The sequence below is a fragment of the Equus asinus genome, chromosome 13, assembly GCF_041296235.1.
Source record: "Equus asinus isolate D_3611 breed Donkey chromosome 13, EquAss-T2T_v2, whole genome shotgun sequence".
Lineage (NCBI taxonomy): Eukaryota > Metazoa > Chordata > Mammalia > Perissodactyla > Equidae > Equus > Equus asinus.
In genome coordinates, this window is record NC_091802.1 from 45,634,138 (window position 1) to 45,647,757 (window position 13,620).

At 38.6% G+C, this 13,620-nt stretch overlaps 1 protein-coding gene across 2 annotated transcripts in view; it reads left to right on the plus strand.

Moving 5' to 3' along the window:
• EFCAB3 (EF-hand calcium binding domain 3) overlaps nt 1–13,620 on the plus strand; it is a 133,443-nt gene that overhangs the window by 104,099 nt on the left and 15,724 nt on the right. For both annotated transcript variants that reach the window (XM_044745526.2, XM_044745530.2), the window contains 4 exons: nt 2,264–2,340; nt 6,181–6,324; nt 7,421–7,492; nt 8,604–8,724. In XM_044745526.2, coding sequence (XP_044601461.2) covers nt 2,264–2,340; nt 6,181–6,324; nt 7,421–7,492; nt 8,604–8,724 — 414 coding nt within the window. The remainder of the gene's footprint in view (nt 1–2,263; nt 2,341–6,180; nt 6,325–7,420; nt 7,493–8,603; nt 8,725–13,620) is intronic.

Here is a 13,620-nt window from a genome sequence, read left to right on the forward strand (position 1 = left end):
TTATGGGATCATAAAGAAAACCTAAGCCCTAAGCAAGTCAGAGTATAAAGAAAGAGTCTATAGCTCAAATATGGCCAGTAAAATGAAACCTGGTAAATTAGCCATGACTAAGCTAGGGCTAAAGTTGAGAAGGGAGGTTTGCCTGTGACATTAACAATAGCTTTTTCTCAGTCTAATAACTACAACTTCCAGTAAACAATAGCTACTAATAACTGAAAGTGAAAGCCTAATCTGTATTTTATCAGACCATAAGTAGAAAATCCTCTCTCTTCTCTCACAATTATCCATTTTCTTTGCCACTTTGAGAGTATTTCTCCTAGCGTCCTTGATGATGCCACTGCTAAGGGAATATATTACTGGGTTTTTAGAGGGACGTATCTTATAGCAGCCAAATTCCTTGATCTCATTCTTCCCTTACTCTGCATTGCAAGCTGTTTTTTGCAGTAGTGACTTCCTCATCATGGAAGGTAGTCAAGCAAAGACTAGATAATACCACATGTAGAGGGAATTCCTACATGAAATGAGAGGCTAGACTGGATTCATTACAAATCAAACATTCTTTGAACCTTTGAAACGTTGTAAAATCAAAAGATTTTTTTCCCATATTTGAATCAAGGTAAAGTTTGAAATTCTTCCAAGAGTATCCTTTTTTTAATATAGCTAATAAAGACATTACACTGCCTGACCTTCTACTTTCTCTTGCTTCTTGAAAACTTCATATTTCTCCATCTACTGCATTTTTTATATCATGCAAAAGAAATTTGTTTATTTTTAGAAATACAACAAATATAAAATACCCTATCTGAGTAAAGGCAAACTTGAGTTTTCAGAAGTTCAAGTAGATGATAAAAAGGAAACATCAGAAGAAGAAATCAGGGGCCAGCCCTGTGGCCGAGTGATTAAGTTCACACACTCCATTTTGGTGGCCCAGGGTTTCGCTGGTTTGGATCCTGGGCACGGACCTAGCACCACTCATCAAGCCATGCTGAGGTGGCATCACACACAGCAGAGTCAGAGGGACCCACAACTAGAATCTACAACTATGTACGGGGGGCTTTGGGGAGAAGAAGAAGAAGAAGAAAAGATTGGCAACAGATGTCAGCTCAGGTGCCAATCTAAAAAAAAAAAAGAAATCAGTGTTAGTAAAAGTTGAGAAAATAAGACTAACTAGATAAAATTCTATGTTGAAAAAGTTGAGAATGGTGCATTTTGAGACCTTATCGCCTCCTTTTCTTCAAGGTTCCTCTTTGAAAATGAGTTGAATCTACTAGATACTGTAGAGGATACTAAATTTATAAACCACAATTTTTTTACTTTATCATGTTTTGTATCTCTTCTAATTTTAGTTTTTTAACTGCTTTTGTGAAAACATAAAAACTAAGAGATTCCACATTTCTTAAGACTTTTAGTTCTACTAGTATCAAAGCTAAGTGTATCTTAAATAAAATTAATTTATAAAATTATGATTATTATAAGTTTACTTTTAAATTATAATATTATGAGCAAACCTGGTTTTGCATAATATATTTTTATGTTCCTAAACTAATAAATTACTGCAGGTCTATACAAAATATCCCCAAAATACTAATATTTTTTCAGATTTTATTTTCCTGAGAAAATGAAAAGTCACTCAGGGTTCCAAACTTTCCATAAATGTTCTCTCTCTTTAGATAGATATAGTTGACATAGATATAGTTTACCAATGTAGATATAGATAGAGCTACCTCTGTCTCTCTCATATGCTGGTAAAAATACAATTTGGCAATTAAAGCTGTAAAATAATCATGGATACCAAGGTTTTTCTATAAGGATATTCCCCATAAAATTACTTATACTAGTTAAAAATTTGAAACAACTTAATATTTCTAACAATAGGAATAGTGGAAGGCTTATGTTCGAGAGCTTTGGTGTCAGATAAACCTGGGTTTGGATCCCAGGACTTCTGCTTATTATCTGTGTGACTTGGGACGAGTTATTTAAGTCCTCTGAGCCTGTTTTCTTTTTTGTAAAATGAGGGAAATCAGATTTTTTTAAGGGGGTAAGTGTGATGGGCAAAGACAGGGTGGAGGCGGACCTCAGTGGCTAGCATTTTCTCACTGTCCATCTTGTAGCTACTGACAAGTGACAGTAAGAAGTCCCCTAGGTTGTGAGACTCTGGGTAAACTGTCATGCTTACAGGCATTGCAGTCAGCAAAGACTGAACAGCAAAACCAATATCTTCTGGTTTCACATGTGTGTTAAATTTTTCCATGTCTCTTGTCAGGGATAAAGATTTACCAGGATCTCCCCCATGCCAATTACAGCACAAAGAAAGGAAGTTGAATGCTTCACAAATGCAAGGTAATGAGAATCATCCCCAAAATGAAAGCATTTCACAAAAGCCCCTTAATATATCTGATCATTTTCTTCTCTAAGAGAGATCTGGGATTTCAAGGATTGTCTACAATACTCTGTTATTTGGGTGCAAAAACAAATTTTTTAATTCAATGTCTAATTTGTAGGAAGGAAGGGGGATTACTTTGAAATAAATATCTTTCTAGAATTTAGACAGTCCTGGCTAAATATTTTTATTCAAAAAAGATCATGTGAGTGTGGAAAAGAACAAGTGAAAGTTCAAATAGAAATCAAGTAATGGAGTAGTATAAGCATAACCAAAGTCTCAGGATTTCTCATAGAAAAAAATATAATGATGAAATGAGCTACACTGGCTACAGTGCATTAATCCAAACAACAAATATTTATTTAAAGCCAACAGTGTACTAGGCATGGGAAACATAACAACTAGCAAGTCAGACATGGTCACTGCCCTGATAGGAAGTCTTACAGGAAAGTCAACAGTTAAACCATGAATTTGATCGAAACATTTAAATTACAGTGTGACACAAATTATGATATGGAAAGTATAGAGTGTTATAGAAGCATAAAAGAAAGTCTCCTAACTTGGTCTTGCAAGGATAGGAGGGGAGTCCCAGAGAAGGCTGAATAATGAGTAGGAGTAAATCAGGCAAAGAGCATAGAGGAGAGTGTTCTGGGCAGAAAGAGAGGAATCTGTGAAGGCCCAGAGGAAAGGAACAGCATGACACACTAAAAAACTAAAAAAAAGTCAAGCATGGCTGTGTTTGGATTCTGGGAAGGCCAATGCTCCAAGTTTGGAACTAATTAAAAAACAGACGCAGGAGACAGAAGAAATTAAAGAATCACCTTTATTGCTGGAAAAGCTGGTTTGGAAAACACAAAAGATTGTCAAGATCAGAACTGCATTTTCACAATTGCACTGTAAAACTGAGCTAAATGCCTTAATAATAACAGTTTATGGGTTTATAAAACTTAAAGGTTTCTAAAGTGCATTAATATACATTGGTGCCTGTTTTAAGGATACCAGGATTTGTTTTAATCAGGTCTTGTAAGACATACAGACACAAAAATGATTGCCATAGAGGAAGAAGTTTTTTATACTCACAGATACTAGAATACTAGAAATAAGAGGCACAGCCCACCATGGAGGCCAACACAGGGGAGCTCCAGAGTTGGTCAGGAGGCAAAGGGTGGAGTGAAGTGGGCAAGAGCCTTTACTGTGGTTTCTGCAGGAAGGAGCAAGCAAGGCAGGATATGCAGGTTTAGGATTGGCTAGTTCAAATAATTTCCGTGAGCTCTGGGGTGTAGGCCTATCCCTTATTTGTCTGGTACCTGGCCCTGCAGTGATAAAGACAGAGAATGATTCCCTCAAGGTCCATCCATGTTGTTACAAATGGCAAGACTTCCTTCTTTTTTATGGCTGTCTGTGTGTGTGTGTGTGTGTGTGTGTGTGTGTGTGCACGACATCATCTTTATTCATTCATTCATTGATGGACTCTTAGGTTGTTTCCATATCTTGGCTATTGTAAATAATGCTGTGATGAACACAGGGGTGCATATGTCTTTTTGAATTAGTGTTTTCATTTTCTTCAGATAAATACCCAGAAGTGAATGGACCCTGAGGGAATTATGCTTAGCAAAATAAGTCAGAGAGAGAGAGACAAATACCACATGATTTCGGGAGAAACCTGACCAACACCACCTTGGCCAGGTGATCAAGGTTAATATCATCAGTGATAAGGCACATTGATAATACGTAGCCTTGATATACTGATGAGACTTCACTTCTGTGGTTTTCCTCCCCAAAATCCATAGTCTCAGGCCTACCATGAGAAAAGCATCAGAAAAACCCAAATTGAGGAAATTCTACAAAATACCTAAACGATACTCTTCAAAACCGTCAAGGTCATCGAAAACAAGGAAAGTCTAAGAAACTGTTATAGAGAAGAGGCTAAAAAGACATGATGACTAAATGTAATATGGTGTCCTGAGTGGAATCCTGGAAGAGAAAAAGGGCATTAGGGAAAACTATGAAAATCTGAAATGTCTGCAGTTTAGTTAGTAGTACTGCTCCAACGTCGGCTTCTTAGATGTGACAAATGCACTGTAGTAACGAAAGATGTTAACATTAGGGGAAAATGGGTGAGGGATATACAGGTCTTTGCTACTATATCTAAAACCAATCTAAAATAAAATGTAAAATAAGTTTTAAAGCATAACCATACCCACACACACATTACCTTTCTGACCTCTCCTATACCTCTCCTCTTGCTCACTCTGCTTCAGTCACACTAGCATCCTTGCCGTTCCCGGAACACACCAGGCCCATTTCCTTCAGGGCCTTTGCTCTAGCTCCTCCCTCTGCCTAGTCCTCTCTTTTCCCAGATATCCACTCCCTCACCTCCTTCAAGTTTCTGCTCAGATCTCACCTATTTAATACAGCAACCTATCCCTCAATCCCTGGAACTCCCAATCCCCTCACCTTGCATTACTTTTTCTCTTTTCCATAGCACTTACCACCCTGTAATGTGTTATCTAATTTACTATTCATTACACTTGTATAAGGGCAGAGATCGTTGTCTGTTTAGTACACTAATGTATCCTAGGGACCCAGAGCAGCAGCTGGCACACAGAAGGCATGCAATAAGTATTTGTTTATTAGGCTGCGTGAATGAATGAACACCTACTAACGTGCTCAAAACACTGGGAGAAATTAGAAACAAGTCAGAGATGGCTCCAGCCCTAGAGAAGCCTGCCTTTTACCAAGAGAGAAAGATGTTAACTTTTCACACAATTATAACCCAGATATCATTATCTCTATAGGATTAATCACTCTCATACAAAGAGATGCTAACGCTTGAACATGATATGAAATAAGTTTTATTCTGGTGCCATTTAGGACATACTTTGTTCTGGGTTTACTTATTCATTCACTAATTTTAGAAAATACATGTCTAATTTTGGCCTTGAGTATTTCTTTGAAAAAAACTTTGAATCTGTACAAAATATACACACACATGTAATTTGGGTCCAATTTGGTGCATTAGTTTTCTACCTATTGCTGCCATAACAAGTTGCCACAAACTCAGCGGCTTAAACAACACAAATTTATTATCTCACATGCTATAGGTCAGAAGTCCAGGTGGGCTCAGCTGGTTCCTCCTCTCTGGGTCTTACAAGGCAGAATGAAGGTGTTGGTCTGCCTGGTCTCTTATCTGGAGGTTCTGGAGGAGAACCTGCTTCCAAGATTATTCAGGTTTTTGGCAGAATTCAGTTCCTTGCAATTATAAAGCTGAGGCCCCATTTCCTTACTGGCTGTCAGCCAGGAGCCTCTCTCAGCCCCTTAAGGCCTCTGCATTCCACATCCTGTTGCCCTTTCCATCTTCAAATCAGTAACAGTGGGTTCAAGTCCTTCTCGCACTTTGAATCTGACTTCTCCTTCTGCCACGTCTCTCTTGCTTCTAGCTGCTAAGGGACCCTGTGATTAGATTGGGCCCACTCAGATAATCCAGGATAATCTATTTTATCTTATCTGCAAAGTCCCTTTTGTCATGTAAAGTAATACATTCACAGTTCCAGGAATTAGGATGTGGACATCCTTCAAAGGTCATTTTGCCCACAGATTTGGTTTTCCACCGTTAGTTTGTTCCAGTTCAAATCTCATGGAAGGACACCATCCTTTATAAGAAATGTCTATTAAGTACTCATTTTTCTCTCAATACTTTTCAGAACATGATCTCTAATCAACTGTATTGTCTGTCTTAATTCTATTAGAATATATATTTTTTCTTGAATAACTGTCCTAACTTAATTTCATTTCCCCAGCCTTCCAAGATGCCTACAACTATTTTAATAAGGATAAAACTGGCTGTATTGATTTACATGGAATGATGTGCACTTTAGCTAAGTTGGGAATGAATCTAACCAAGCATGATGTCTATAATGAATTAAGATGTGCTGATATTGATCGTGAGTACTTTGACTTGTCACTATTTTTCTCATAAAAGATTTTTATGAATATATGTTTTTCTCTCAATGACTACATAAACATGAGAAACAAACCTCACTTATTTGTCAAAAGTACATATATGTGTTTCTCTTTGAGTATATCAGTGAGGTTTGTATACAAGTTATGAAATCAAATTAATGCTACAAATGGACTGTTTTTTTAAAAATCCTGTGAGGAAACTAAAAGTGACTGTCATATTTCAATATCCAATTCAGATTACCTGTTCATGATGCACATTTTGGAGGGTGCCCTGAAATAACAGATATAAAGGCATTGACAATTTCAAAAATGAGATGTTACCTAGGAAATCCAAGCCTTTTGTTTCTGTTTGAATCGTATTAGTACAAATCTTCCTTCCATCATTAAAGCCCATGTTGAATTTTAAACACCATGGCGTTTTTTGTTGATATTTTTAAAGCATATAGATAATGTTTTCATTGAATATACTGACCTAGTGATTACTAGCCCAGGCTGATATGTTGTGTGGAATATAACTCAGCATATTATCTCCTCTCACCTCTCCCCACCCAACTGCCAGTGCCCCATTCAGTCAGCACCAGTTCCACGTGGGAGTCAATGCCACCACTTAATTAAGGTGTCACTTACTTCCACTAACTCTGCCCAATTTTCCTATTTGATCAAAACACACACACACACGCCTCTATTAGCACTTGCTATTCTTTAATTTTAGAGGAAATGGGGTACGACTTGGGGAAATATTAGGAGTGGGTATGGAGTGGGAAGGCAGAGATGGATTCCTTGCAAAAACAGCAAGTCTCTAGGAAAAGAGTGAGTGGATCGGACTGCAGTGGCTGGGAGCCCTTGGTTTGATGTTTATACTCCACCACTGCTTCACTGGGCTGTGGGTGACTAGTGTGATGGTGCTAAGACCACTTCAAGAAGACCAGTGCTTACCTGAGCATATCTCCGGCCCTAAATGCTCTCTGATTTTAAGTATTGGATGGTCCAAGGTGTTTTCACTTTTATGTTTAATATATAATCTGATAATTAAATACATTGTATATCTTTGTTCTGAGCCTTAGGTTTATGTTGCAGGAGATGGGAAGGTGAATTTCTCAGACTTTATAAAAGTGCTAACAGATCAGAACCGCTTCCTTAAGGCTGTGGGTGAGTAGAGATACTACTGAATAGATGGCAGTTGGGTAGCTGCACTTCACTGCATGGTAAATATGATTCACTTAGGTCTCCAATCAGGAGACAAGTCAGAAGGTGTAGTCTGGGAAGTGGTTGACTTTTGTACTGCTTCAGCAAAACAGTATTTGCTAAGCAAATTTATACAGTTTTAGAATTTTAACTTAAATGCATTAAGCAGGCACAGGTACTGTCTAAAGTCCTGTCTAAAGTGGAGACACTGCTTTTTGGTCTCCAATGAGCACACTCAGGGAGAAACTAGTGTAGAAAATTTGGTCTCCTTTTATAGTATTTTAATTCTTTACCAAGTGCATGTGCTACTTTGGGAGGTATTCCTTTTCCATAAGAAAAAATTTATTTTAGAAAAAGGAAAATGCTCTCTCTCTTACAAATTTGGGATGTAGATAATTTACTGTTCCTGAGAAAGATCTTCCTCACTCTGATGAAGCTTCAGTGCAAGGGCTGGAGAGTCTGCTGGAGGTTAGAGAACATGCTCTCACACAAGGTTACAAATGATGTGAAGGTATACTTGAAATATTGTTGTCAGTACTCTGATGGTTTGCTTATGAGTTTAATAGGCTGCCTTAAGAAATCTAACCATTATTCATATGATGTTTTCTAAGATAAATACATTCCAAATTCCAAATACTGTATACAGTTTTAAAAATACACTCATTCATAGGCTATTAACTGTCTCTAGGATAAACAGAAGTTACAGCTTGCACCTTTCACTATAGTTAACAAGAGTTTGCTTGCAAACCAGAGATATGTTTATCAACAGTTCCTTTACCCACAGGAATAGGACAATGGTCCTTAACACATAATTCATGTTTATGTTAAATCTATTACTATATTTACTTAGGAGTCATTGAACTAAAAGCATTTTTTAAGTTTCATGATTATTTTGTCTGTCAGTAATCAAAATGACCTTTCTACTAAATAGAATAGATTTTGAATGTTTTTCTGTAATTCTCTAGTCCCTGACTTGGTATTAATATTGTAAATACAGTAAAAAGACTGTCAGTTTATTACTTTTTTTGATAGATGGTTTTTTCAGAAGGCATTTTGAATTTTTTTTCCTCCATAGTTCCAGAAAAGGAAACCTGTTTAGATTTAGCTGGCAACCCAGGAATCCTGTTGTTTGAAATCCTATCAAAGCTTGTAGAGACTTCAGCCTTACCCAGAAAGGCTATAATGGAAATCGTAAGGTAAGTGACAAACGAAGGGGCAAAAATGGCCTTCTCAGAAAGTTAACAAAGTTGTCACCTCTCACTAACATCCTACTCCACAGAACCTGCTCCAAAACAAAAGAGAAGGTGTTTGTGGCAATGTTCACATGCCACAACACAAGACCTTATTCCTTCATCCCACAGTACTGCCTAGCTCTGAAATTGCAAAGCTGACCTCAAACTATCTCAGGGCCCCACTAAGGGCCTAGGACAGCAAAGAAAGCTCAGCTTCTCTTACCCTAGGCTAGAGAATCCCAGAGGAATAAGATTTCCAGGGATGATTTTGCGTGGGCTTGGAAATCTACTTTGGAGTATAAGACACTCCCATTCATGCTGGAAGTACCAGGGACCAAGAGGTCCTTTGGTTCTGGGATGAGGTACAGAAAGTTCAGACCTCCCAAAGTGGCCTTTGGACTGGAGCAGAGCCAGAATTACACTTGAGAATAGAGGCTGAGGAAACATTCTCACACCCAAATGTGTTTGTTTATTCCAGAAAATATAACTAAAAATAAGTTTCCTCAATCTATTTTTACCATTATATTATAGAAATTAAACATTGCTATTATCAATCTTTTCAAGTTGTACTCTTTCAGTGCATTCTGCTATTCCTTTTACAGGACTTAAAAATATAGAATACCACCCACGCTGTAGAAATATCCTTCTGTTCCTCGATAGGTAATCTCTTTACACTATCCTACATCTCTGTCAGATGTGGAACAGAGATGCACAAAATTCTTCTCTTCATTCCCATTCAAATGTGTTTGTTAAATGCCTGCTGTTGGTACACAAATCTGGCACACTGCTTAACCTCTCAGCCTGTTTCCTCATCTATAAAATGGGGATAATAATAATAATAATACCTCTCTATAGGGCAATCATGGGGATGATATGTGATGATATGGGTGAAGTGCTTAGCACATCATAAGAGCTTAATAAATGTTGGCTATTATTATAATGTGGAAGTAATTAGAATGAGCATAGAATATACATATTATCTATTTTATTCCTCACCTCCTTAATGGGTATATACTATTATCTCCATTTTACAGATGAAGAAACCTGATTCCTAAGTGTTTAATACATAGCATTTGCATTTAAGGAGCTTAAAATACAAATGGATAGAAAAGCCATAAATATGTAGATAACTAAATAAATATGAAGAAGTGAAATAATACAACATATATTACATAATTAATAGTCAAATGAGTGGCAAAGATCATTCGTTTAGTTTTCTAAGAAAGTAGGTCCTTAGCTGAATATTGGTAGAATTTGATAGGTATTCTTAGAGTTGATTATATCATTTTTTGAGATTTTTACCAAGTGTAAAGTTCTGAGCAAGCACTTTACATAGATTAGCTTTTCCCTGGACTGTTGTCTTCTAACTGTTCTTCCTGCACCTTCTGACTTCCCTCCCCTGCCTTGCCCGCCCCACAGTCTACTCTCAATACTCTCTCTGCCTAGCTGATCCCTTGACTCCTACAACACCAAATAATCCTTTGAAAATGTTATCAGAGCATGTCACTCCTCTGCTCAAAACTTTCAAAATCCATTTCCCTCAGAATATAAGCCAGTGTTTACATGACTCTGGCCCTTTATGTGATCTGAACTCACCTTTGACCTCTCTGACTTCATCTGCTTTTACACTGCTGGAGCCATGCTGGCCTCCTGGCTGTTCCTCAAATCACCAGACATGGTCCCACCTCAGGACCTTTGTACTTGCTGTTCCCTCTATCTGGAATGCTCTTCGCCCTGATAGCCATATGACTCACTATCTCACCACCTTCGGGTCTGTGTTCAAATGTCATCTTCTCAGCAGGGACTTCTCTGACCGCTCTATTCAAAACTGCAATCCTCCTGCCACTCTGTCTCCCCTTCTCTGCTTTATTTGTCTTCATATTATTTATCATCTTCTAACATACTATATAATTTACTAGTTTATTTTGTTTGTTATCTGTTTTCTCATGCTAGACTGTAAGCTCCATGGGAGCATGGATTATTGTTTGTCTGTTTTATTCACTGTTACATCCCCAGTGCCTAGAAAAATGCCTGGCATACCAGGCATTCAGTAAATATTTGATGAATGATCTAATTTAATCCATCTTCGCTGTGAGGTAGGTTCCAATACCCCATTTCCAGGCAAGGAGAATGAGGCCTAGAGAAGATCAAGCTGTATATCCAGCCAAGATCCCCCTCTCGAGTTCCCATTTGCCTACTAGACAGTCCCATAGGTACCTCAAACCCAAAATGTCAGAAGCTAGCTCATCTCCTTCCTCCTAGCCCCGCTTCTACTAGTTCTTCCACTTGGGTTACAAATCTCAGTGCATAGCTCCACTGTCTCGCTGTGTTTATCCAATTGCCTGAGCTGAAGGCCCAACATCCTCAGCTGCTGCTGCTCTCTCACTCCCCACATACAACAAATCACAAAATCCCGTCTATTTTAACTCCTAAACATGCCTCAAATCCATACACTTCTCTCTGTCCCCACAGAAACCGTCCTAGTGTAGGTCACTATCTTCTTACACTTGGACTTACTGCAGTATCTCCCTACTTGTCTCTCTGCCCCCATTCTTGCCCTCTCTACCTATTTTCCACATTGCAACCAGAATAATCCAACATTCAGTTAGAAAATATTTATTGAGTGCCTTCAGTACCAAGCACAAATCTAATCCTATCATTTACCTGCTAAAACCCCTACAATGGCCTCTCATGTCCCTCTGAAAAAGTTCCAACCTAACATGATATTTTCGAAGTCCTTCATGATATGTCATTTGTTTTGCTTGACCCTCCAGTCTCATCTCTTGTAACTTCCCCAATCACATCCTATACTAAATTTGGTTCAGGTCCTCAAATACTCCATGCTCCCTAACCTCCAAGTATTTGCCTAAACATTCTCTCCCCTCTTGTATCAGTTTCCTAGGGCTGCCGTAAAAAATCACCACAAAGTTCATGGCTTAAAACAACAGAAATCATGGGGCTGGTCCCGTGGCCTAGTGGTTAAGTTTGCGTGCTCTGCTTCAGCAGCCCAGGGTTTCACCAGTTCAAATCCTGGGCGTGAACATGGCACCACTCATCAGGCCACACTGAGGAGGCATCCCACATGCCACAACTAGGACTCACAACTAAGAATATACAACTATGTACTGGGGGGCTTTGGGGAGAAAAAGCAGAAAAAAACCCCAGAAATTGTTTTCTCACAGTTCTGGAGGCCAGAAGTCCAAAAGAAAGGTATCAGTAGGGCCACACTCCCTCCTAAACCTTAGGAAAGAATCCTTCCTTGCATCTTCCAACTTCTGGTGGCTCCTGGCATTGCTTGACTTGTGGCAGCATAACTCCTGTCTCTGCCTCTATTTTCACATGGCCTTCTTCCCTATGTGTCTCAAACCTCCCCCTCCTTTCTCTTATAAGGACACCAGTCACTGGTCTTAAGGCACACCCTAAACCCAGCATGATCTCATCTCAAGAGCCTTAATTTCATTACATCTGCAAAGACCCTATTTCCCAATAAGGCCACATTCAGAGGTACAGGGGTTTGGACTTGGACATATCTTTTGGGAAACACAGTTCAATCCACTATACCTATCTATGCTAAGCTGACTCCTTCTTATCCTTCAGCTTCCAATTAGGAGTCACTGCTTCTAAGAGGCCTTCTCTGCCTCCTATGTCTGGATCAGGTTCCCCTCCCAAATGCTTCTCTTTCCTTATCATACAGCACATTGCACTTTTGAAATTACCTGTTTAATTGGCAGTCTTTTCCATTAGATTGCGAGCTCTGGAAGGACAGGGACCATGTCAGGCTTATTCATCATTATTTTCCCAGCACCTAGCACAAAGGATGGAACACATAGGCACTCAATATTCATTAAATTTAATTGACCTTCCCAAGGTCATACAGCTATTAATTATCTACGGTAGTCCAACAAGAGAATCTTGTGAAAAAAAAGATTTAGAAAACAGACTGCATTTGATATTTACAGAACAGTGAGCAGGTAATTTGGCTAGAACATGAGGTTTGTGAAGAGAAACAGTAGGAGATAAAGTTGGAAATGTGAACTGGATCCAGATTATAGAAAATCTACTCTGAGCGGTGGGGAGCCATTGAAAGTCTTGGAGGAGGGGAGCAGTGGGGAAGAAAGAATTCGATAAAGGGATGAAGTAAGTTTAATGTGGAAGTGGTATGTAGAAAAGTCTGTTATAAAGACAGACTGATGACCAAGGGACAAGTGAGGATATGAAAGAAATAGCTCTGGCAACAGGAGAAAAGGCCTGGAAAGGAGAGGAAGCAAAGGGAATGGAAGCAAAGGAAGGCCACAAAACCTAAGATTTGAGGTTTTAAAGTGAAGCAGAAAAGGGTGAGTCAAGATTAACAGCAGCATTTCAGTCTGAATGACTAGGAACTAACAAATAGTTAGTATGATGTTAGAGTAGGGGGATGGAAAGGGAAGATTTTAGACAGGCAATATTTGAACTGAGAGTAGGGCAGCTAAGTGGAAATGTCCCACAATAAGTTTGAAACGTAGAAGTAAAACATAAAAGAAAGATTGGGGTGAAGATATAGACTTAGAAACTGTTAATATGGAGGAAATAACAAGCCATGAATCTCAATAAAATGAAGAAGGAGGAGAGAGAGAGAAAAATGAGCAGAGGACTGAAGACGGAATCATAAGGAATGCTCATATTTACGGAATGGGAGGAAAAAGGAGTCAGCAAAGGAAATATTAGTATTCAAGAAGAGAACCAGGATAGTGTGGAGTTGGAAAGCCAGGGCCAAAGAGAAATTCAAAAAGGGATAGACTTTCCACCAGTATTAAATGCTAAAGTGTGTCCAGGTAAAATGAGGACTAAATGGACAGAATAAGATTTAGTAGTTAAGAAATC